A 22,578-nucleotide genomic window follows, 5' to 3' on the forward strand; every position below is an offset into this window, starting at 1 on the left:
TATTTGGTACCCAGATCTGTGCCTCGAAACAATCCTGTCTCGGAGCTCTACAGAAAATTCCTTCGACCTCATGGCTTGATTTTTGCTCTGACATGCACTATCAGATCTGCGGGACCTTATATAGACAGGTGCCTTTCCAAATCTTGTCCAACCAATTGAATTTACCACAGTCTCCAGTCAAGGTGTAGAAACCTTTCAAGGAAGATCAATGGGAACAGGATGCACCTGAGCTCAATTTCGAGTCTCATAGGTGCCTGAATACTTATGTAAATAAGGTATTCAGACATTTCTAAAAACCTGTTTTCGCTTTGTCATTATGGGCTATTGTGTGTAGATTGACGAGGACATTTAAAAAAAATGCATTTTAGAATTAAGGTTGTAACATAACAAAATGTGATAAAAGGGAAGTTGTCTCAATACTTTCCGAATGCACTGTACATGTCAGTACATAGGCCTACACAGAAAATTAGGTCACATGCGGGGGAAAAGGCATTGTGCCGTGAGTTGTTGCTTTCCATCCATGCATAACAGGAGGGGACAACCACCAGGGCTGACTTCATAGGTGAATCTCAATAGTCTTCAGTTGGCTTCCTCTCCTCATCTGTACTCATCTGAGAGGAGAAGTGAAAACCAACCATTGCCGTATTGCTTTCAACTATCCTGTGTTGTCAGATCAGTGCAGTTGAAGAAGAGGAATATGAGTTAGACTGTTCAGTTGCACCCTATTTCAATGGAAACCCTTTAGGGGTGTTTTAGCAGTGAGGTAGTACTCACTGGTTGTGATTGTGAGGTAGTGATGGGGGCGGAGGGAGTCATGGGTGGTTTGATGCAGGGTAGACTGAAGCGTTGCCCGGTGTCTGGCGGGGAAGAGTAGGAGCGCATCCGTGCCTCCGGCCTCTCCGGCTCGCTCCGATAGGCCTCCAGCAGGAACGCCGGCGGCTGCTTGACGGACTGTGTTGGAGGAGTTGAGGGGGGCGAGGAGATCCCAGAGGCTAAGGAGAAATAGAAAACAAGGGGTGGTGGATTAGACTTTCAGTATGAAAAAGGCCTTAGGCTCTTTTTGCTGTAATCTAAGACATGTCTAATGGTGATGGGCATCATTGGGCTGAAAATACAGAGTACCTCTAGGCAAGGAGCCACAGATGGGGTGCTATCTGATCGAACTTCCAGCAAGGATTGAGAATGAGCTGGAGCTCCAGATAGATAGGCAATCAATCTGTAGTACTGCCTTTTTTCCAGTTGAGACAACATTATTTTGGTGCCATGTGGACAGAGCTTGGAGGTGTGGGAAATATTCTGAATCTGATGTTAATCAGATTCTTCTGGAACTGTCAGTGATAAAACATATTCTGGTATGCACAACAAGACTGTGAACTCATTCAACCAATACTGTCAAAGACAGCCAGTATCAATCAATCAATCAAATTTATTTATAAAGCCTTTGTTTTTTACATCAGCCAATGTCACAAAGTGCTGTACAGAAACCCAGCCTAAAAGCCCAAACAGCAAGCAATGCAGATGTAGAAGCACGGTGGCTAGGAATTACTCCCTAGAAAGGCTAGAACCTAGGAAGAAACCTAGAGAGGAACCAGGCTCTGAGGGGTGGCCAGTCCTCTTCTGGCTGTGCCGTGTGGGGATTATAACAGAATATGGCCAAGATGTTCAAATGTGTATAGATGACCAGCAGAGTCAGATAATAATAATAATAACAGTGGTTGTAGAGGGTGCAACAGGTAAGCACCTAAGGAGTAAATGTAAGTTAGCTTTACATAGCCGATCATTCAGAGTTAGAGACAGCAGGTGCAGTAGAAAGAGTCCAGGCAGAACAGTTGAAACTGGAGCAGCAGCATGACCAGGTGGACTGGGGATAGCAAGGAGTCATCAGGCCAGGTAGTCCTGGGGCATGGTCCTAGGGCTCACGTCCCCCGAGAGAAGAAAGCGAGAAAGAGAGAGAATTAGAGGGAGCATACTTAAATTCACACAGGACACTGGATGAGAAAGGAGAAATAATCCAGATATAACAGACTGACCCTCGCCCCCCGACACAAACTATTGCAGCATAAATACTGGAGGCTGAGACAGGAGGGGTTGGGAGACACTGTGGCCCTGTCCGACAATAACCCCGGACAGGGCCAAACAGGCAGGATATAACTCCACCCACTTTGCCAAAGCACAGCCCCCACACCACTAGAGGGATATCTTCAACCACCAACTTACTACCCTGAGACAAGGCCGAGTCTAGCCCACAAAGAACTCCTCTACGGCACGAACCCGAGGGGGGCGCCAACCCAGACAGGAAGGACACGTCAGTGACTCAACCCACCCCCTCCTAGGGACGGCATGGAAGAGCATCAGTAAGCCAGTGACTCAGCCCCCGTAATAGGGTAGAGGCAGAGAATCCCAGTGGAGAGAGGGGAACTGGCCAGGCAGAGACAACAAGGGCGGTTCGTCGCTACAGTACCTTTCCGTTCACCTTCACACCCCTGGGCCAGACTACACTCAATTATAGGACCTACTGAAAGACTGAAAACTTCTTATGGCTTGGGGGCAGTATTTCGACGTCTGGATGAGAAGCGTGCCCAAAGTAAACTGCCTGTTACTCAGGCCCAGAAGCTAGAATATGCAAAACTGTTAAAATAATGTCTGTAAGTATAACAGAACTGACCTGAGGAAAATCCATCCAGGAAGTGGGATTTTTTTGATGTGGGTATTTTCAATTGAATGCCTATACAGTATCTAATGGGTTAGGACCCAGATTGCAGTTCCTATGACTTCCACTAGATGTCAACAGTCTTTAGACATTGTTTCAGGCTTATTTTCTGAAAAATAAAGAAGAATGAGACCCTTTTTGTCAGTGGACTGAGGAAGAATGCAGAGCTGGTTTGCCCGCGTGAACGATTGCGCGCCCTTCGTTGTTTTTCCTTTCTATTAAATACGCTATTGTCCAGTTGAAATATTATCGATTATTTAGACAATTGACAACCTGAGGATTAATTCTAAACATCGTTTGACATGTTTCGACAAACTTTACCGGTACTATTAGGATGTATTTGTCTGCATGTTTTGACCGCCTTGGAGCCAGTGGATTACTGAACAAAAAGCGCCAACAAATAGAGTTTTGGGGTTTTAAAGAGGGACTTTATCGAACAAAACAAACATTTATTGTGGAGCTGGGACTCTTGTCACTGCAACCAAATTAAGATCTTCAAAGGTAAGTGATTAATTTTAGCGCTATTTCTGACTTTTCTAATTCCTTTACTTGGTTGTAAAATGTTTGTATGCTTTTGTAAGCGAGGCGCTGTCCTCAGATAATCGCATGGTATGCTTTCGCCGTAAAGCCATTTTGAAATCTGACAAAGCGGCAGGATTAACAAAAGGTTCATCTTTAAACCAATGTATAACACTTGTATTTTTTATGAATGTTTATTATGACTATTTCTGTATTTCAATTTCTGTATTTCAACCGGATGTTGTCGAGGTGGGTCACTAGCGGAACATCCGCCAGAAAGGTTAAAGGTCGAGACCAAGTCTGCGTCTCTCACATAGATAGGCAGACCATTCTATAAAAATTGAGCTCTATAGAAGAAAGTCCTGCCTCAAGCTGTTTGCTTAGAAAGTCTGGGGACAGTAAGGAGGCCTGCGTCTTGTGACCATAGCGTATGAGTAGGTATGTACGGCTGGACGGTAGGTTAGCAATAAAACCTTGAAATCAGCCCCAGCCTTTACAGGAAGCCATTGTAGACAGGCTAGCACTGGAGTACTATGATCAAAGTTTTTGGTTCTAGTCAAGATTTTAGCAGAAAGTTTCTCATTTTTCCAATGTTACGATGATGGAAAAAAGCTGTTCTTGAAATATTCTTGATATGTTCATCAAAAGAGAGATCATGGTCCAGAGTAACGCTGAGGTCCTTCACAGTTTTATTTGAGACTACTGTACAACCATCATGATTAATTGTCAGATCCAATATAATATCTCTTTGTTTCTTGGGACCTAGAACTAGCATCTCTGTTTTGTCTGAGTTTAAAATGAAAACATTTGCCGCCATCCACTTCCTTGTGTCTGAAACACAGGCTTCCGGGGAGGGCAATTATGGGGCTTTTCCATGTTTCATCGAAATGTACAGCTTTGTATTGTCCGCATAGCAGTGAAAGTTAACATTATGTTTCCGAATGACATCACCAAGAGGTCAAAACAATAGTGGTCCTAAAACGGAACCTTGAGGAACACCGACATTTACAGTTGATTTTACAGAAGACAAACCATCCACAGAGACAAACTGATATCTTTCCGACAGATAAGATCTAAACCAGGCCAGAACTTGTCCGTGTAGACCAATTTGGGTTTCCAATCTTTCCAAAAATATGTGGCGATCGATGGTATCAAAAGCAACACTAAGGTCTAGGAGCACAAGGACAAATGCAGAGCCTTGGTCTGACGCCATTTACCACCTTCACGAGTGCAGTCTCAGTGCTATGATGGGGTATAAAACCAGACTGAAGCGTTTTGCATACATTGTTTGTCTTCAGGAAGGCAATGAGTTGCTGTGCAACATCTATTACAAAAAAAATTGAGCGGAATGGGAGATTCGATATAGGCCAATAGTTTTTAAAATATTTTCTGGGTCAAGGTTTGGCTTTTTCAACATCAAGTGGATAGGGAGCTGTTTATTATATTCATCATAGGAGGGCCAAGTACAGGAAGCAGCTCTTTCAGTAGATTAGTTGGAATAGGGTCCAGTATGCAACTTGAAGGTTTAGAGGCCAAGACTATTTTCATCAATGTGTCAAGAGATATAGTATTAAAACACTTGAGTGTCTCCCTTGATCCTAGGTCCTGGCAGTGTTGTGCAGACTCAGGACAACTGAGCTTTGGAGAAATATGCAGATTTAAAGAGTCCGTAATTTGCTTTCTAATGATCATGATCTTTTTCGTCAAAGAAGTTCATGAATTTATCACTGCTGAAGTGAAAGCCATCCTCTCTTGGGGAATGCTGCTTTTTAGTTAGCTTTGCAACAGTATCAAAAATACATTTTGGATTGTTCATATTCTCCTCAATTAAGTTGATTGAGCAGCAGTGAGGGCTCTTCGATACTACACGGTACTGTCTTTCCAAGTTAGTTGGAAGACTTCCAGTTTGGTGTAGCGCCATTTCCATTCCAATTGTCTGGAAGCTTGCTTCAGGGCTCGGGTATTTTCTGTATACCAGGGAGCTAGATTCTTATGACAAATGTTTTTTGTTTTTACGGGTGCGACTGCATCTAGGGTATTACGCAAGGTTACATTTAGTTCCTCAGTTAGGTGGATAACCAATTTTTGTACTCTGACGTCCTTGGGTAGGTGGAGGGAGTCTGGAAGGTATATCTAGGAATCTTTGGGTTGTCTGAGAATTTATTGCACGGCTTTTGATGATCCTTGGTTGGGGTCTGAGCAGATTATTTGTTGCAATTGCAAACATAATAAAATGGTGGTCCGATAGTCCAGGATTATGAGGAAAAACATTAAGATCTACAGTCTTTATTCCACGGGACAAAACTTGGTCCAGACTGTGGCATGTTGGACAAAACCCACTGAGTCGATGATGGCTCCGAAAGCCTTTTGGAGTGGGTCTGTGGACTTTTCCATGTGAATATTAAAGTCACCAAAAATGTGAATATTATCTGCCATGACTACAAGGTCCGATAGGAATTCAGGGAACTCAGTGAAGAACGCTGTATACGGTCCAGTAGGCCTGTAAACAGTAGCTATAAAAAGTGATTGAGTAGGCTGCATAGATTTCAGGTTTCATGACTAGAAACTCAAAAGATGAAAACGCAGTGATTTTGTTTTTTCTAAATTGAAATTTGCCATGTTAGCAACACCTCCGCCTTTGCGGGATGCACGAGGGATATGGTCACTAGGGTAACCAGGAGGAGAGGCCTCATTTAACACAGTAGGTTATTCAGATGATTAAGAGATGATTGTGTAAGTCTGAATCAGCAGTAATGGAGTTAGGAGGATAGGTATAGCTGGAAAGTTATTTGTTTTAAAACAAAGATAATCCTTTATTGTTGTAGCAAGCATCTGAACACTGCTACAAAGACAGGAGAGACGACCTTTCAAATCTGAGTTTGAAAAGGACCTAGCTAGATCAACATACATCTTCATTTATAACAACATAGCCCTTAGAGATGTTCAAGAAGAGGTTTCAAAATAAATGACAGACACAACATTCAAACAGTCAACTGAGAACAGAAAGTCCACGTTATACTAATGAGCTACTGTTATACTAGTTAGTACCTTTTCATCCAATGCATGGCATACACACATCCTCCTTTCTGGCTATCCAACAAAGCAAGAAGATCACAGTGAGTAGGTATCACTAATCAGCGCTCACTCCCAGAGGTTCTAATCGCAGACCTTATTGACATGCAGACAATGGAGTACATCTTCCTTGATGAGCCCAAGCAGAATCAATACAATCCTCTAGGCACTTCACCAGACTTTTAAGTGGCTAGTCATAGACATAGTGACTTGTGGTGGACTTGTTGTACCAGTCATGGGCTGCATTCCCTTCCAAAAAGTATTCTCTTCCTTCTGCCCTTGTTCACTCTCCTTCACACTGGAATTAAAATAGTGTTTGTTTTCTTTCAAATAGCCTACTTCAGTTGCGTTTGATTGAGTTGCTTGCAAAATGGAACCAATGTAAGTCTCAAATGCAAAACCTTCCCATTTGTCACTCATGACTGAATAAAGTAAAAATTATTATACTGTTCCATTCCACACTCTACTCACCTTGGATTAGTAGATTCAGACAAATGTTTTTTTATTATAAATGATAGGATTAGGTAGGATTAGGGTGGAGTAGTGGTTTGCTCATTGGAGCACAGCATTGGGGTCACAAGGCCAAACTCCAGAAGTGACACAGCCATCTACTCCATTGAAAGTGAACCAAACTAAAAATGTGCTCCTCTGTAGCTCAGTTGGTAGAGCATGGCTCTTGCAACACCAGGATAGCGGATTCCATTCCTGGGACCACCTGAGCGTAACATGTATGCACGCACGCATGACTTGTAAGTCAATTTGGATAAAAGCGTCTGCTAAATGGCATGTATTATTATTATTATTATTGTAGAAAAGGCCCGTGGAGTTGGTGGAATCATCCTTTAATTCATGGCCACTTGCTCAGCTGGGCCAGGGGCGCTTTAATTAGGTCAGGTGGAAATGTCCGACAGATCTCAACTCATTAAAAGGAGGAAATCGCCGTCGCCCGGCCTCGCTGCATTCTCTTCCTTAACTCTGTCTAATCCAAACATTCTGAATCAACAAATCCACTGAAACTGTTCCCTTTCATCTGAACTATCTGTTGCGTTCGGCAGAGTGGGCCATCAGTTATTGTTCATAGTTATTACCGCGGAGCGCACGTTTCAAACCTATTGTATAATGTAAATGGAAAATGATCATGTCACGGCCGTCATTGGAAGTAGACCAAAGTGCAGGGTGGAGCGTACATTTTATTTTTATTATAATGACGCCAACATAATGAACAACCGTGAAGCTTACGAGGGCAAAGTGCCACTAACACAAGTCAACTACTCACACTGAAGGAAGGAAAAAGGGCTACCTAAGTGTGATTCTCAATCAGAAGTAACGATAGACAGCTGTCCCTGATTGAGAACCATACCCGGCCAAAACATAGAAATAAAGAATCATAGAAAACAAAACATAGAATGCCCACCCAAATCACACCCTGTCCAAACCAAAATAGAGACATAAAAAGGCTCTCTCAGGTCAGGGCGTGACAGTACCTCCCCCCCAAAGATGCGAACTCAGGCCGCAAAACCTGAACCTATAGGGGAGGGTCCGGGTGGGCATCTATCCGTGGAGGCGGCTCTGGTGCTCCACCTCTAGCTCACCCCACTTTGGTGGCGCCTCTGGTGTGGGGACCCTCGCTGCGGCCCCGGACTGGGCACCCTCGCTGCGGGCCCCGGACTGGCCCGTGGAGCAAGCACCGGACTCACCAGGCTGGGGAGACCTACTGGAAGCCTGGTCCGTGGAGGAGGCACGGGATGAACCAGGCTGGGGAGACCTACTGGAGACCTGGCCCGTGGAGGAGGCACAGGATGAACCAGGCTGGGGAGACCTACTGGAGGCCTGGTCCGTGGAGGAGGCACAGGATGAACCAGGCTGGGGAGACCTACTGGAGGCCTGGTCCGTGGAGGAGGCACAGGATGAACCAGGCTGGGGAGACCTACTGGAGGCCTGGTCCGTGGAGGAGGCACAGGATGAACCAGGCTGGGGAGACCTACTGGATGCCTGGTCATTGGAGGAGGCACAGGATGAACCGGGCTGTGGGGGAGTACTGGAGATCTGGTGCGTAGCCTTGGCACAACTCTTCCAGGTGGAAGAGTGCCCACCCTAGCCTGGCACCTCCAGAGCGCAGGCACAGGTTGAACCGGGCTGTGGCTGCATGCCCAGCTCCTCTTGGCTGCATGCCCACTCTAGTCCGGCACGTGCAGGGAGCTGGAACAGGCCGCACTGGGTTCTCCTGGCGAACTGGGGATACCGTGTGCAGAGCTAGCGCAGTATAACCTGGGCCGAAGAGACGCACCGGAGACCAGGAGCGCTGAGCCGGCACAATCCCTCCTGGCTGAATGCCAACTCTAGCATGTCAACTGCGGGGAGCTTGCAGAGAGCGCACCGGGCTATGAGAGCGCACTGGAGACACACGGCGCAGAGCCGCATAACCTGGTGCCTGACTAGTCACTCTCTCCCCACGGTAAGCACGGGAGTTGGCTCAGGTCTATAACCTGACTCCGCCAATCTCCCTGTGTGCTCCCCCCAAAAAAATGTTTGGGGCTGCCTCTCGTGCCTGCTTTGCTGACTTGCCTCCTCATATCGCCGCCGTTCCGCCTTTGCTGCCTCCAGCTCCTCCTTGGGACGGCGATATTCCCCAGCCTGCCTCCAGGGTCCCTTACTGTCCAGGATTTCCTCCCAAGTCCATGAGTCCCCCTTACCATGCTGCTTGGTCCCTTGGTGGTGGGTAGTTCTGTCACGGATGTCGTTGGAAGTAGACCAAGGTGCAGCGTGGTGAGCGTACATTTTCTTTTATTTAATTAAAATGTCATCAACAAAACAAGAAATAACAAAACAACCGTGAAGCTTAACAGGGCCACAAGTCCCACAAACAAAGTTAGCTACCCACACTGAAAGGAAAGGGCTACCTAAGTATGATTCCCAATCAGAGACAATGATAGACAGCTGTCGCTGATTGAGAACCATACCCGGCCAACACATAGTAACACAAATAGAAATAAAGGACATAGAATGCCCACCCAAATTACACCCTGACCAAACCAAAAAGAGACATAAAAAAGGCTTTCTAAGGTCAGGGCGTGACAGATCCCGGCCATACAGATCATCACAGGCCAATTATGCAATTGATATATGGTTAATATGTAATGAAATGACATGTACATATGAAGACAAACCTGAAAGGATCAAATATGAAACATCATTAACTGATCAATTGTTATATCAAACTGATGGAGATTATAGATTGAATAACCGATAACTGATTGAGTTATTTGTATTATTATTCTCATGATTATGATGAATAGTTATGAGCCTAAATGACTCAATGACGATTCCTATTGACATATTATCGAACTGAATTGCTGAATTACCTAATTATGTTAATAATGAGAATGATTGTTATGATTTGACCTTTGTGATTATGAATTTAATTGGATACATGTTATTCTGTTTCCTTTGTTGTGCAGCACAGACAAACTACCCAGTAAATATACCACTTTGTGATTAAAGGAATTCCTGCCTCAGTCTCATCCATTCCTCTGTCACCTGACCCGTTACAATTTATTGAATTGTAAGTTAGCTGGCTAGACTATCTAAACTTGTAGTAATCATGACCAAATACCGACCAGAAAAGCACATGCACAGGGCCCTTGACCTCCAGGGCCCACCCATTGATTTTGTTAGTCACTCTCCCTCAGATATCATTAACATGGCATAAGTCTAAAATTCTGACTAGCACGGGCATGTGTGTGCATCTGCGTGCACCATCTTGCGCATATTGATTTTGTCCATCCACACCAGACACGATCAGGACACGCAGGTTGAAATTTCGAACGAACTCTGAACCAACTATATTAATTTGGGGACAGATCAAAACACAAGAAACGTTCATGGCCATCTGGATCTTTGTAGAATTTTGACCCATTTTGAGTCCCACAAAATTGTGTGTGTTCTCTACTCCGACAATTAATCAACAGATAAAAGGGGAAACCTAGTTAGTTTCTAGTAATCTCTCCTCCTTCAGTTGTCTTCTTCCTCTTCTTCTTCTGTGGACTTTATATGGCGGTTGGCACCCAACTTTAAGGTGCATTACCACCACCAACTGAACAGGAGTGTGGACCTCAGTTCATCTTTCAATCACCGACGTGGGTATAAGCGCTTAAAAACCAATGAGGAGATGGGAGAGGCAGGATTTTCAGCGCATCAAGCTTCAAAATAGAAGCAAGTTATATTTTAGCGCCTGGCCTACGCAGACACTCATTGACGCACGTAACGCGAGCAGTGTGGGCAGCATGTAAGCAAAATGTGTAGAATTGCAAGAACGTTTGCTTTAAAACTGGAACATTTTGCCTGCTCTCCATGGGAAAATGTGTAGAATTGCAGGAAATATACTTTACAACGTACATTTTTCTGTCCCCCGTCAAGAGGGTTTTGCCTGCAAAATGGGGGGCCCCCCAACCAAATCTCACTTAGGGCCCACAAAAGGCTAGAGCCGGCCCTGACCACTGTACACAGCTTCCTAGACTAGAATAAAACATTAAAGGGAGAGAGGGATGGAGGGAGAGAGCTCTCACCAGTAAGATGTAATCTGAAAAGCAGTCCACTTTGTTTGTGTGTGTGTGTGTGGGCTTCATCCTTCTCTCTACCTCGTAAACCCACAGGGGATCATTAACATCAGCGCTACTGAATCACAACCCTTCTGCCAAATGTATACACACAATTCCCCAGATTTTGCACACACACACACACAGCTCTCTGTTGCATTGCTTCCCTATTAGCATATTCTCTCTCTCTCCACCACACACACATAGAAACAAACATGGAGTGGCGGCTCATTTGAATAAAACATAGCCCAGTGTAATACTGTCTGCTTTCAACACCCTGCATTTACACAAATCCACCAGTCCAAATTGGTTCAATATTTTCTAAGCAATATGATTATGGTGATCATCTGAATTCCATGGCAACATATGAGAAATGAGAAACACCAGGTGACATCAGAGTACTGACACACACACACTCACTCACAAACATGCAGACATGGACATACACGTGCACACACACACACACACACAAAGATAAAACATTTTGGCTATCTAATTATAATGATATTTTGGATTACTCTAAATGTCATAATTTTCTTCTCCATAAAGACTTCACAACGATTTGGATAAACCGCCTGAAACCGCCTGAATCATGGAAAAGCGAGCTCCTTGTGGTGGATTAAGTGTACATGATCTCTTAGAAGTCAAAATCAATATTCTGAATAATATTCTGGTCAGATGAACAACATTCTTCTAAAGCAGATTCTGCTTTGTCCTCTGCGAAACAATAAAACATGCCATTCAAATCGTATTTAAAAACAAATGAGTTGAACCACTTTTGGCAAACAGGATTATCTCACAGTCCTCTGAGCTCACAGTAAGATCACGCATCAGACCAGCGCTAAATTAGATATTTTACAATTACATCAACAATACAAGCTGAGGGCATAACTCGATTACTTATGCTCTGATTACAGTATTGGTGAACACTCGCTGTCAACGCATAAAAACTCCCCCCTGAATGAATGCCTATCAAGTAGCAATGTGTGACGGTGGGATCTGGGGAGAAATCTTTATGTTTGAATAATCGTTCATACAGAAAGCTAATTGTTTGTGAGTTTGAACAGATTTATCCTAGCCAGCAGGCTGCGTTGAGTGAAGGGAATCCGATATACAATGTGTCACATAGAAAGGAAAACAGGATTTTGAACTCTATCTTCCGCAACTGTCTTACTGAATGAAGCCTTCCCTCTAGTGAGGGGTACAGTACTTAACCTTTGCCCGCTCCATGTCAGATTGATTAACCTTCCGCCTCCCGGAGCACCACTTTGAACCTCATCGACAAAGCCTACTGGTTCCAGTCAGCAGCCATTGCTTCCCAGTCTGCCTGCCAGCCTGCCAGCCAGCCAGCCATGTGTCTGTCCAGCAGCCAGTCATTTAATTTAAGGGGTTGGCTTCCCACAAAAATGTCACATTAACTCCTGATCTGGCATCTTGTCCGTCTTTTTAATAATGTGTGCTACATGTTGGATTACCTGGGTAATCACAAAAGGTTAATTGCATGAAATGACAGCTTGTCTGCTATGTAGCAAGCCAACCACTGGAAATGTAGGTAATAGGTTTTACCCAGCTAGCAGATAACGTTCTGAGAACCATATGTTTCTTAGTGCTTGATGAGAGTGTGGTTGTCCTATGATTATTTTGCATGCAACCTTCTCATAATGCTATGGGAATGGTGCAGGATGCTCAGCTAGCACCAAATGTTCTGAGAACCATATGTTTCTTAGTGCTTGATGAGAGTGTGGTTGTCCTATGATTATTTTGCATGCAACCTTCTCATAATGCTATGGGAATGGTGCAGGATGCTCAGCTAGCACATAATGTTCTGAGAAACACGTGTTTCTAAGAGCTTGCTTGGTGAGGGCGTGGTTTTCCTATGGTTATCTTTCATTAAACCTTCCCACAACGTTCTGGGAATTGTGCAGGACACCCAACTAGAACATAACGTTCTGAGAACCACATGCTTCTTAGGTGGGAATTTCAGTACCTCAGCATAACGTTTCCTACAGGTTTCCTCATGGTTCTATTTAAAGTCATGTTCTCAGAAAATTAAGAAAACATTCCATAAAAACCACAAGACAACATTAGTAATGTTCAAAAAACGTTCTAAGAATGTTATTCAAAGACATAAATTCCGTTCTCAGCATCAACAAAACTCTGTCCTCCATCTTGTCAAGTGAGTTGAGGTGTGTTGGCTGTGCCCACTAATTGGCCACACCTGATCTTAATGAGTGCTTGTTTCTTTTGAAATGGGGTCTAATTGAATACACTAAAATGAACAGATTTTGATGAGTGAAACAAAATAACATGGCATGCTAGTTCTGTCCTGGTGGAGCAGTGGACTAATTCCATGGAGAGAAAACAGAAGATCATAGGTTTGAATATCACTGACACCTTGTCACAATAAAAAAAATCTATGTGTTTGCATGATTAATGCCTAAGCAAATTAATTTCCATGTGTCCTATCTGTGCTTGGAGTTCAAAAACAGTTAACCTAAGCTAGCAATCTTATTGAAACATTCAGCAAAGGTTTTAAGGAAGTTATTCAAAAACCTCCAAATAATCTTTACATTTCATTCAAAACATTCACAACATTTAGAGAATGTTCTCAGAACGTTATTTAATTACTTTCAAATAACGTATCATTTCTGTTCTCAGAATGTTAAAAAAAAAACTCCCAGGATAACTTTCAGAGAACCATAATAAAACGTTATCAGAACCTTCCTGCAACCTAAAGATTTATTTTTCTAGAACAGGCAAACATTTTATTTCCATTCTCAGAATATTAAAAAAAAAAAGTTTTGTTTTACCGTCAGGAAACGTACGACTATGTCCCCAGAACCAATGGCAAACCAAAAACGTACTTTCCCACAACTTTTAAGAAACATGCTAGCTGGGTACTGTGCTATGATGGCTTCCACCTGTGGACTCATCTGGAATGATTCTTCTCGCCATGGTTGTGATCTGTGAAACATCTGCTAGCCTCACACTCTCACAGCTTGCGTCTGGCTTGTCTGACACTAACGACAGTCTGCTGCCCCCCATGTCTCTCTTGGTGTGTCAGTATCTCTACCTCCATCTCTCTCAGGTTTAATATCTGCGTCCATGTCCCTATGCCACTCTCTCACTGTAGTATCTATATCGATTTTATATCCGATTCCGTCTTGTTGTATCTTTTAAGATGTTAATAAATTCCACACTGACGGAATTATAAACATACTATAAAACATTATGAACACATTAAACAGTTAATACATGTGAATGGCAGTGGCACCAATTGAACTCTACTAAAGAGCACTTTACACATTTCAAAGGGCCCTTTGAAGGGCTGGTTTTAAGTGTCCTCTTCACTGACAATTACGGAGGTTAAGTTTTTCACTTGAACAAAGACTTTTCTCTCACTCCATTTCGGCATCATTTTCCTGTGCAAGTGACACTCGACCCACCACCAAAAAGTCTAATCTTTTGTACCATACACTTGACATTGGACGGGCATATAAACAACACATTTCTATGTACTGAAATGTAGCTGTGCGAACTCACTGGCTAGCAAAAGAGCTATTTGTGAATACCTTGTGTGCCTCTTCATAGATATGTATCTGGTACTTGATGTGTCGAAGTTACTTCATCAACCAGATGGAGATGATCAATAAGCACAGTTCCCCTGAAGCCCCCGCCAGCTGATCAAATAATAAACCTACTGTCTTGGACAAAGTAAAGTGACTTTGGGAAAAGGGGCAATACAAACGGACAGAGATATACAATTGTTTTGTTCTATGACAGTTCATAATCCATTTGGAGTGTCAGGGTTGTGGTTGGCCTACGTTTAACTAACAATTACTTTGGTTCCATTATTTCTGCAACGATATACAACACACCTAAAGTGTCACACTTAAAACAAACTAGCGACTTAGAAATCAAATAACCCTAGGGTTTTTATTTGATCACAGTTCCAGACAATCAACATGTTGCATCATGGGATGTCATGGTGTGAGGAAACCATGGAAACAGAGTGTGAGAGAGAGCCAGAGCTCTTAGGGAGTTGCCATCTGCGACAGTGTCTAGTAAGGTGACAGAGAGAGGCTAGAGCAATCAGTGGGGTGTACCAGCATGCATTGCAGGGTGGGCAGAACAGTGTAAACCAAAACAGAACCTGATATGACAGTTATTTTTATACACACACACACACACACACACACTTGTCCATGAGACACCTCCAGTGTTTTACAAGGGAGAAATACTGCTGGCATATTCTTGACATCCAATCATTTGGATGAGTGGTCATTGGTCACCCATTCAGACCTACAGTATGAAAGTCCTTCTGCTTTGACTTTGCCCAGAGCTAGACATGAATCACTAGTGATGGGGAAAATGCTCAATACATACACTCATAGCCACATATAGCTGAATGGAAGCTCTTTGATGGTGATGGCTGCCGTTGTGTTAAAAAAGGTAAATAAATGACAGTGTATGTTATTTTCTCTCAACACTGGGTTTTAGAGCCTTGAAATCCACATGAAAGCTTCTAGATGAAAGTTGATAGACTGAGATCAACTGTGATGTGAGGGCACTTCTTTTGATTTGACATAACTACTGTAACCTAAATTATATTATAAACTGGGTGGTTCGATCCCTAAATGCTGATTGGCTGACAGCCATGGTATAGTTTGTGGTCATAAGCACATCCTTAAAAAAAAGGTGTTGGGTTAATAAAGAATAGTACTATAGAACAAGAAGGCCCCCACACTGTTAAAGCTCCCAATTCACCACTTTATTGACAACGTTTAGATCAGAAACTGATACTGACCTGAACAAATTATCACACCATGTACCACGGGTATGACAAAACATGTATTTTTACTGCTCTAATTACGTTGGTAACCAGTTTATAATAGCAATAAGGCACCACGGGGGTTTGTGGTATATGGCCAATATACCACGGCTAAGGGCTGTATAAAGGCACTACTCGTTGAGTAAGAACAGCCCTTAGCTGTGGTATATTGGCCATTTTTATTTAATCTTCATTTAACTAGGCAAGTCAGTTAAGAACAAATTCTTACTTTACAATGACGGCCTACCCCGGCCAAACCCTCCCCTAACGACACTGGGCCAATTGTGCGCTGCCCTACGGGACTCCCAATCACGGCCAGTTTTGACACAGCCCATGATCGAACCAGGGTCTGTAGTAAGCCTCTAGCACTAAGATGCAGGGCCTTAGACTGCTGCGCCACTCTGGGGGATATATCACACACCCTCTGGCCTTATTGCTTAAATGACAAATTATGTGATCATTTAAATTTTTTATTTTATTTAACCTTTTTGTTTTATACCTTTATTTAACTAGGCAAGTCAGTTAAGAACAAATTCGTATTTACAATGACAGCCTAGGGGGGGGGGGGGGGGGGGGCAGTGGATGAACTGCCTTGTTCAGGGGCAGAATGCCAGATTTTTACCTTGTCAGCTCAGGGATTCAATCAAGCAACCTTTCAGTTACTGGCCCAACGTTCTAACCACTAGGGTACCTGACACCCAACATCATAAGAAGAAATGCGATCAATAAATCAGTGGATTGACTAATCAATCAATGACACTATCCTAAGTGTTTCCATATGAGTCTGACTTGCCAACCAATGTCATTCCTCAAAGAGCTTTGCACTTGGCCCGTCATACCTGTGCCATTAGATACAGTTGAAGTCGGAAGTTTACATACACTTAGGTTGGAGTCATTAAAACTCGTTCTTCAACCACTCCACAAATTTCTTGTTAAGAAACTATAGTTTTGGCAAGTCGGTTAGGATGTCTACTTTATTTATGACACAAGCCATTTTTCCAACAATTGTTCACAGACAGGTTATTTCACTTATAATTCCCTGTATCACAATTCCAGTGGGCCAGACGTTTACATACAATAAGTTGGCTGTGCCTTTAAACAGCTTGGAAAATTACAGAAAATGATGTCATGGCTTTAGAAGCTTCTGATAGCCTAATTGACATAATTTGAGTCAACTGGAGGTGTACCTGTGGATGTATTTCAAGACCTACCTTCAAACTCAGTGCCTCTTTGCTTGACATCATGGAAAAATCTAAATAAATCAGCCAAGACCTCTGAATTTGTTTTTCCAAACACCTAAAGGTACCACATTCATCTGTACAAACAATAGTACGCAAGTATAAACACCATGTATAAACACAAAAGTATCTATATCCACAATAAAACAAGTAATATATCGACATAACCTGAAAGGCCGCTCAGCAAGGAAGAAGCCACTTCTCCAAACCGACATAAAAAAAGCCAGACTACGGTTTGAAACTGCACATTGGGAAAAAGATCATACTTTTTGGAGAAATGTCCTCTGGTCTAATGAAACAAAAATAGAAGGCTACCCAAAACATTTGACCCAAGTTAAACAATTTAATTTCTCTCTACTATTATTCTGACATTTCACATTCTTAAAATAAAGTGGTGATCCTAACTGACCTAAGACAGGGAATTGTTACTAGGATTATGTCACACCCTGACCTGAGTATTCTTTGTTTTCTTTAAATATTTTGGTTAGGTCAGGGTGTGACATGGGTAATGTATGTGTTTTTGTACTGTCTAGGGCTTTTGTAGGTTTATGGGGTTGTTTACCATCTAGGTGTTTATGTATGTCTATGGTTGCCTAGATTGGTTCTCAATTAGAGGCAGCTGTTTATCGTTGTTTCTGATTGGGAACCATATTTAGGCAGCCATCTTCTTTGGGTATTTCGTGGGTTATTGTCTATGTGATGTTGCATGTTAACACTCAGTTTCGATAGCGGTCTTGTTTGTTTTGTTTGTGTTGTACTTCGTGTTTTTTTCGTCATTCATTAAAAGTATGCATTCACACAGCGCTGCGCTTTGGTCTCCTCACTAGGACGATCGTGACAGATTAAATGTCAGGAATTGTGAAAAACTGAGTTTAAATATAGTTGGCTAAGGTGTATGTAAATTTCCGACTTCAACTGTATATGACAGCCAGACAGGAAAGTGGTGCTGTTTTAAAGTGTGTAAATACCCTGACCACATTATACTAAACATGGAACAGTACCCTCTTTCACAGGCTTGCACCAACATGCTCTGTATAAATTATAAACATTTTGGCTGCTTTTGAAAAAAAAAGTAGATATTCAAATTGCTAAGGAAGTCAACAGTGCCACCTACTGAGGTCAGACAACAACTGCATTCATCCATGTGAAACAGAACTCAAGTGGATACATTCTGTGTAGTGCAGGATTAATGCAGTTTTGAATTTTCCTGAAAACACCTGGTTGCCAGTTTGGATTAAATCCAGATGACATTCTAACTGCAATCTGTGAACACAGACAAGACTGTTGTGAAGTCTTACGAGTCAGGGTTATGGCACCCGTTGCTCAAACCAAACAATGGACAGTCTAAAAATGAATGTATTCAAACATTTCACTTTCTAAAACTAGAGGAGAGGAAAGGCTGTAAAGAAAGAATCAGTGCATGCAGTATGTGATGCAGAACTTAATAACTATGAGCATTTCGTATCAGTTCCAGGTAGTTCCTTGCTGTTTTACTCAAATTTCTTCAGTTTAGTGCCTCTAATGAACACAACCCTACTTTTGTTACTATAATGGAGTGTTGCCATCCACAATGTCGAGGCAGAAAATAGACCAAAATGTTCAAGTGCCAGCCCTGTGATGAGTAAAGTTGATCCAAAAGGTTCTTTAAAAGCTCTCTGTGTTTGGCCATTTTTCAGTTGTGGAGGCTATTTGAAGGCTCAAAGAGCTTAGAATGCGTGACTAGATGTAATGCCTCATATCTTATGGAGCATGTTTGACATGTTTACATACTGAGGTGATCATCATGATGTTTTAAGAACTTCTGAGCTGGGTCGTTTCAAGACAACGAAGGAGGGGGATATCAATCAAATCTACTTCATGTCAGCAGGGCCGGATTAATGCAGGGGCTTACCGGGACTGAAGCCCCTGGACCCAGACCCGTGGCGAGAGGTAGAAGTAAATGCATCAAAATAAAGGAAATGTATACCGTATATATATATATTTTTTTATTCTAAATGTTTTTTTACTGCAACCGCCAACCACCGGAGGATTCAGGAGCCCACTCTCCTGACACTCTCAATGAGTGTAGACAACCTGCTGCAACTCTCAATGAGTGTAGACAACCTGCTGCCACTCTCAATGAGTGTAGACAACCTGCTGCAATTCTCAAGGAGTGTAGACAACCTGCTGCAACTCTCAATGAGTGTAGACAACCTGCTGCCACTCTCAATGAGTGTAGACAACCTGCTGCCACTCTCAATGAGTGTAGACAACCTGCTGCCACTCTCAATGAGTGTAGACAACCTGCTGCCACTCTCAATGAGTGTAGACAACCTGCTGCCAGTCTCAATGAGTGTAGACAACCTGCTGCCACTCTCAATGAGTGTAGACAACCTGCTGCAATTCTCAAGGAGTGTAGACAACCTGCTGCCACTCTCAATGAGTGTAGACAACCTGCTGCCACTCTCAATGAGTGTAGACAACCTGCTGCCACTCTCAATGAGTGTAGACAACCTGCTGCCACTCTCAATGAGTGTAGACAACCTGCTGCAACTCTCAATGAGTGTAGACAACCTGCTGCCACTCTCAATGAGTGTAGACAACCTGCTGCCACTCTCAATGAGTGTAGACAACCTGCTGCAATTCTCAATGAGTGTAGACAACCTGCTGCCACTCTCAATGAGTGTAGACAACCTGCTGCCACTCTCAATGAGTGTAGACAACCTGCTGCCACTCTCAATGAGTGTAGACAACCTGCTGCCACTCTCAATGAGTGTAGACAACCTGCTGCCACTCTCAATGAGTGTAGACAACCTGCTGCCAGTCTCAATGAGTGTAGACAACCTGCTGCCACTCTCAATGAGTGTAGACAACCTGCTGCAACTCTCAATGAGTGTAGACAACCTGCTGCCACTCTCAATGAGTGTAGACAACCTGCTGCCACTCTCAATGAGTGTAGACAACCTGCTGCCAGTCTCAATGAGCGTAGACAACCTGCTGCCACTCACAATGAGTGTAGACAACCTGCTGCAATTCTCAAGGAGTGTAGACAACCTGCTGCAACTCTCAATGAGTGTAGACAACCTGCTGCCACTCTCAATGAGTGTAGACAACCTGCTGCCACTCTCAATGAGTGTAGACAACCTGCTGCCACTCTCAATGAGTGTAGACAACCTGCTGCCACTCTCAATGAGTGTAGACAACCTGCTGCCACTCTCAATGAGTGTAGACAACCTGCTGCCACTCTCAATGAGTGTAGACAACCTGCTGCAATTCTCAAGGAGTGTAGACAACCTGCTGCCACTCTCAATGAGTGTAGACAACCTGCTGCCACTCTCAATGAGTGTAGACAACCTGCTGCCACTCTCAATGAGTGTAGACAACCTGCTGCCACTCTCAATGAGTGTAGACAACCTGCTGCCACTCTCAATGAGTGTAGACAACCTGCTGCCACTCTCAATGAGTGTAGACAACCTGCTGCCACTCTCAATGAGTGTAGACAACCTGCTGCCACTCTCAATGAGTGTAGACAACCTGCTGCAATTCTCAAGGAGTGTAGACAACCTGCTGCCACTCTCAATGAGTGTAGACAACCTGCTGCCACTCTCAATGAGTGTAGACAACCTGCTGCCACTCTCAATGAGTGTAGACAACCTGCTGCCACTCTCAATGAGTGTAGACAACCTGCTGCCAGTCTCAATGAGTGTAGACAACCTGCTGCCACTCTCAATGAGTGTAGACAACCTGCTGCCACTCTCAATGAGTGTAGATAACCTGCTGCAACTCTCAATGAGTGTAGACAACCTGCTGCCACTCTCAATGAGTGTAGACAACCTGCTGCCACTCTCAATGAGTGTAGACAACCTGCTGCCAGTCTCAATGAGCGTAGACAACCTGCTGCCACTCTCAATGATTGTAGACAACCTGCTGCCACTCTCAATGAGTGTAGACAACCTGCTGCCACTCTCAATGAGTGTAGACAATCTGCTGCCAGTCTCAATGAGTGTAGACAACCTGCTGCCACTCTCAATGAGTGTAGACAACCTGCTGCCACTCTCAATGAGTGTAGACAACCTGCTGCAACTCTCAATGAGTGTAGACAACCTGCTGCCACTCTCAATGAGTGTAGACAACCTGCTGCCACTCTCAATGAGTGTAGACAACCTGCTGCAACTCTGCTAATCATCAGATGGAGGGAGGAGAGGAGGAGGGTAACTGGGGGTGTCCTGCCTTGATTGGGTAACTGATTCATAAAAATAAATAAATAAACTGTATAAAAAGTAAATGTGACTGGTCAATTGTGTGAGTCAGGGGCTGGGCCCAAGAGGCATTTAATAAGCCCAGGTTTGGCTGATGTAGGCCATCATTCCTGGCACATTTTACATTGAATTGCATTGCTTAATTCCATTACAGACATGTAAACACCTGACAGTCAATCCATCACAACCTTTGATAGCGTTGAGGGAACGTTAAACTGTGGTTCAAATCTAATTTATTTGTCACGTGCCAAACACAACACCTTACAGTGTGTTTGTGTGTGTGTGTTATAATATGACAGATGGCTACATTCCATACCTCCTGCATCCACTTGTGACAGCTGGCAGGTCAGGGGTACAATGACAAGTTGAGCGATGCTTTAAGAGTCACCTCACGCCTTCAACCCCACAGCAAGGCAAAATGTGTAGAGTTTCCTCTTAGACTGAAACACCTGGGTCCTGTTCAATAGGACCGGACGAAGAAAACGGACAGAAACAGGTCGGGACTACAAGAACTTGTCCAAAAAGAAACGCAAAATTTAGCTCAAAACTTTGTTAAAAATCTGTAATGAACACTACCATGTGCTTTATACTGAATTACCGCAATTCCACTTTTAAATGTGAATCTAAAAATCCTCAGCATAACATCAAAATAGCAATTGTCTGTGCAGTCTGAATTTGGCTGTTATTCTGAGATAGCCATCTCCAGAAGTCATCCTGTAATCTCTGGCTTTCACACTGTAATCTCTGGCTTTCACACTGTAATCTCTGGCTTTCACACTGTAATCTCTGGTTTTCACACTGTAATCTCTGGCTTTCACACTGTAATCTCTGGCTTTCACACTGTAATCTGTCACTCCATTCTCATTGACAGGCAGCAGAGCAGCCATGGTGATTACGTAAATGGCTGGTTTTAGTTTACAATACCTAATCCGAACCATATTTCATTCCCTGACGTTAAAAATAAGTGTGTATGCGTGTGCGTGTGCGTGTGCGTGTGTGTGCGTGTGCATGTGCGTGTGTGTGTGTGTGTGTGTGTGGAAGGAGTGTATCCTTTCCTTTCCTCACTGTGCAAGGTCGTTAGAGAGCTCAGTATCAATCCAAAGGAGGACAGACAATCTAGGAAATGTGCTCTACAGCCACAGTGAAAGTGCACCACCCTGAGTTGAGATCAGGCCCAAAATATCTGGGCTTGCAAGAATCAAAACAGGGACTGTTTCTGCAGTCTATCCCGGTGGAGAATTTCCACAACAGCTACGAATTAGCTGTAAGCTTTATGGCGTTTGGCAAAGTAAAGGAGCTCACACAATAAATGTATTTATTTATATTTTGGCCAAATGAAACCATTTTCTTCCCCTATGTTACAGTAACATATCAT

At 43.3% G+C, this 22,578-nt stretch overlaps 1 protein-coding gene across 5 annotated transcripts in view; it reads right to left on the reverse strand.

The window, feature by feature from the left end:
• LOC110535288 (5'-AMP-activated protein kinase subunit gamma-2) overlaps positions 1 to 22,578 on the reverse strand; it is a 130,602-nt gene that overhangs the window by 60,255 nt on the left and 47,769 nt on the right. For all 5 annotated transcript variants that reach the window (XM_036934906.1, XM_036934904.1, XM_036934903.1 and 2 more), the window contains one exon: positions 775 to 992. In XM_036934906.1, coding sequence (XP_036790801.1) covers positions 775 to 992 — 218 coding nt within the window. The remainder of the gene's footprint in view (positions 1 to 774; positions 993 to 22,578) is intronic.

This window comes from Oncorhynchus mykiss, chromosome 11 (assembly GCF_013265735.2).
Source record: "Oncorhynchus mykiss isolate Arlee chromosome 11, USDA_OmykA_1.1, whole genome shotgun sequence".
NCBI classification, from domain to species: domain Eukaryota; kingdom Metazoa; phylum Chordata; class Actinopteri; order Salmoniformes; family Salmonidae; genus Oncorhynchus; species Oncorhynchus mykiss.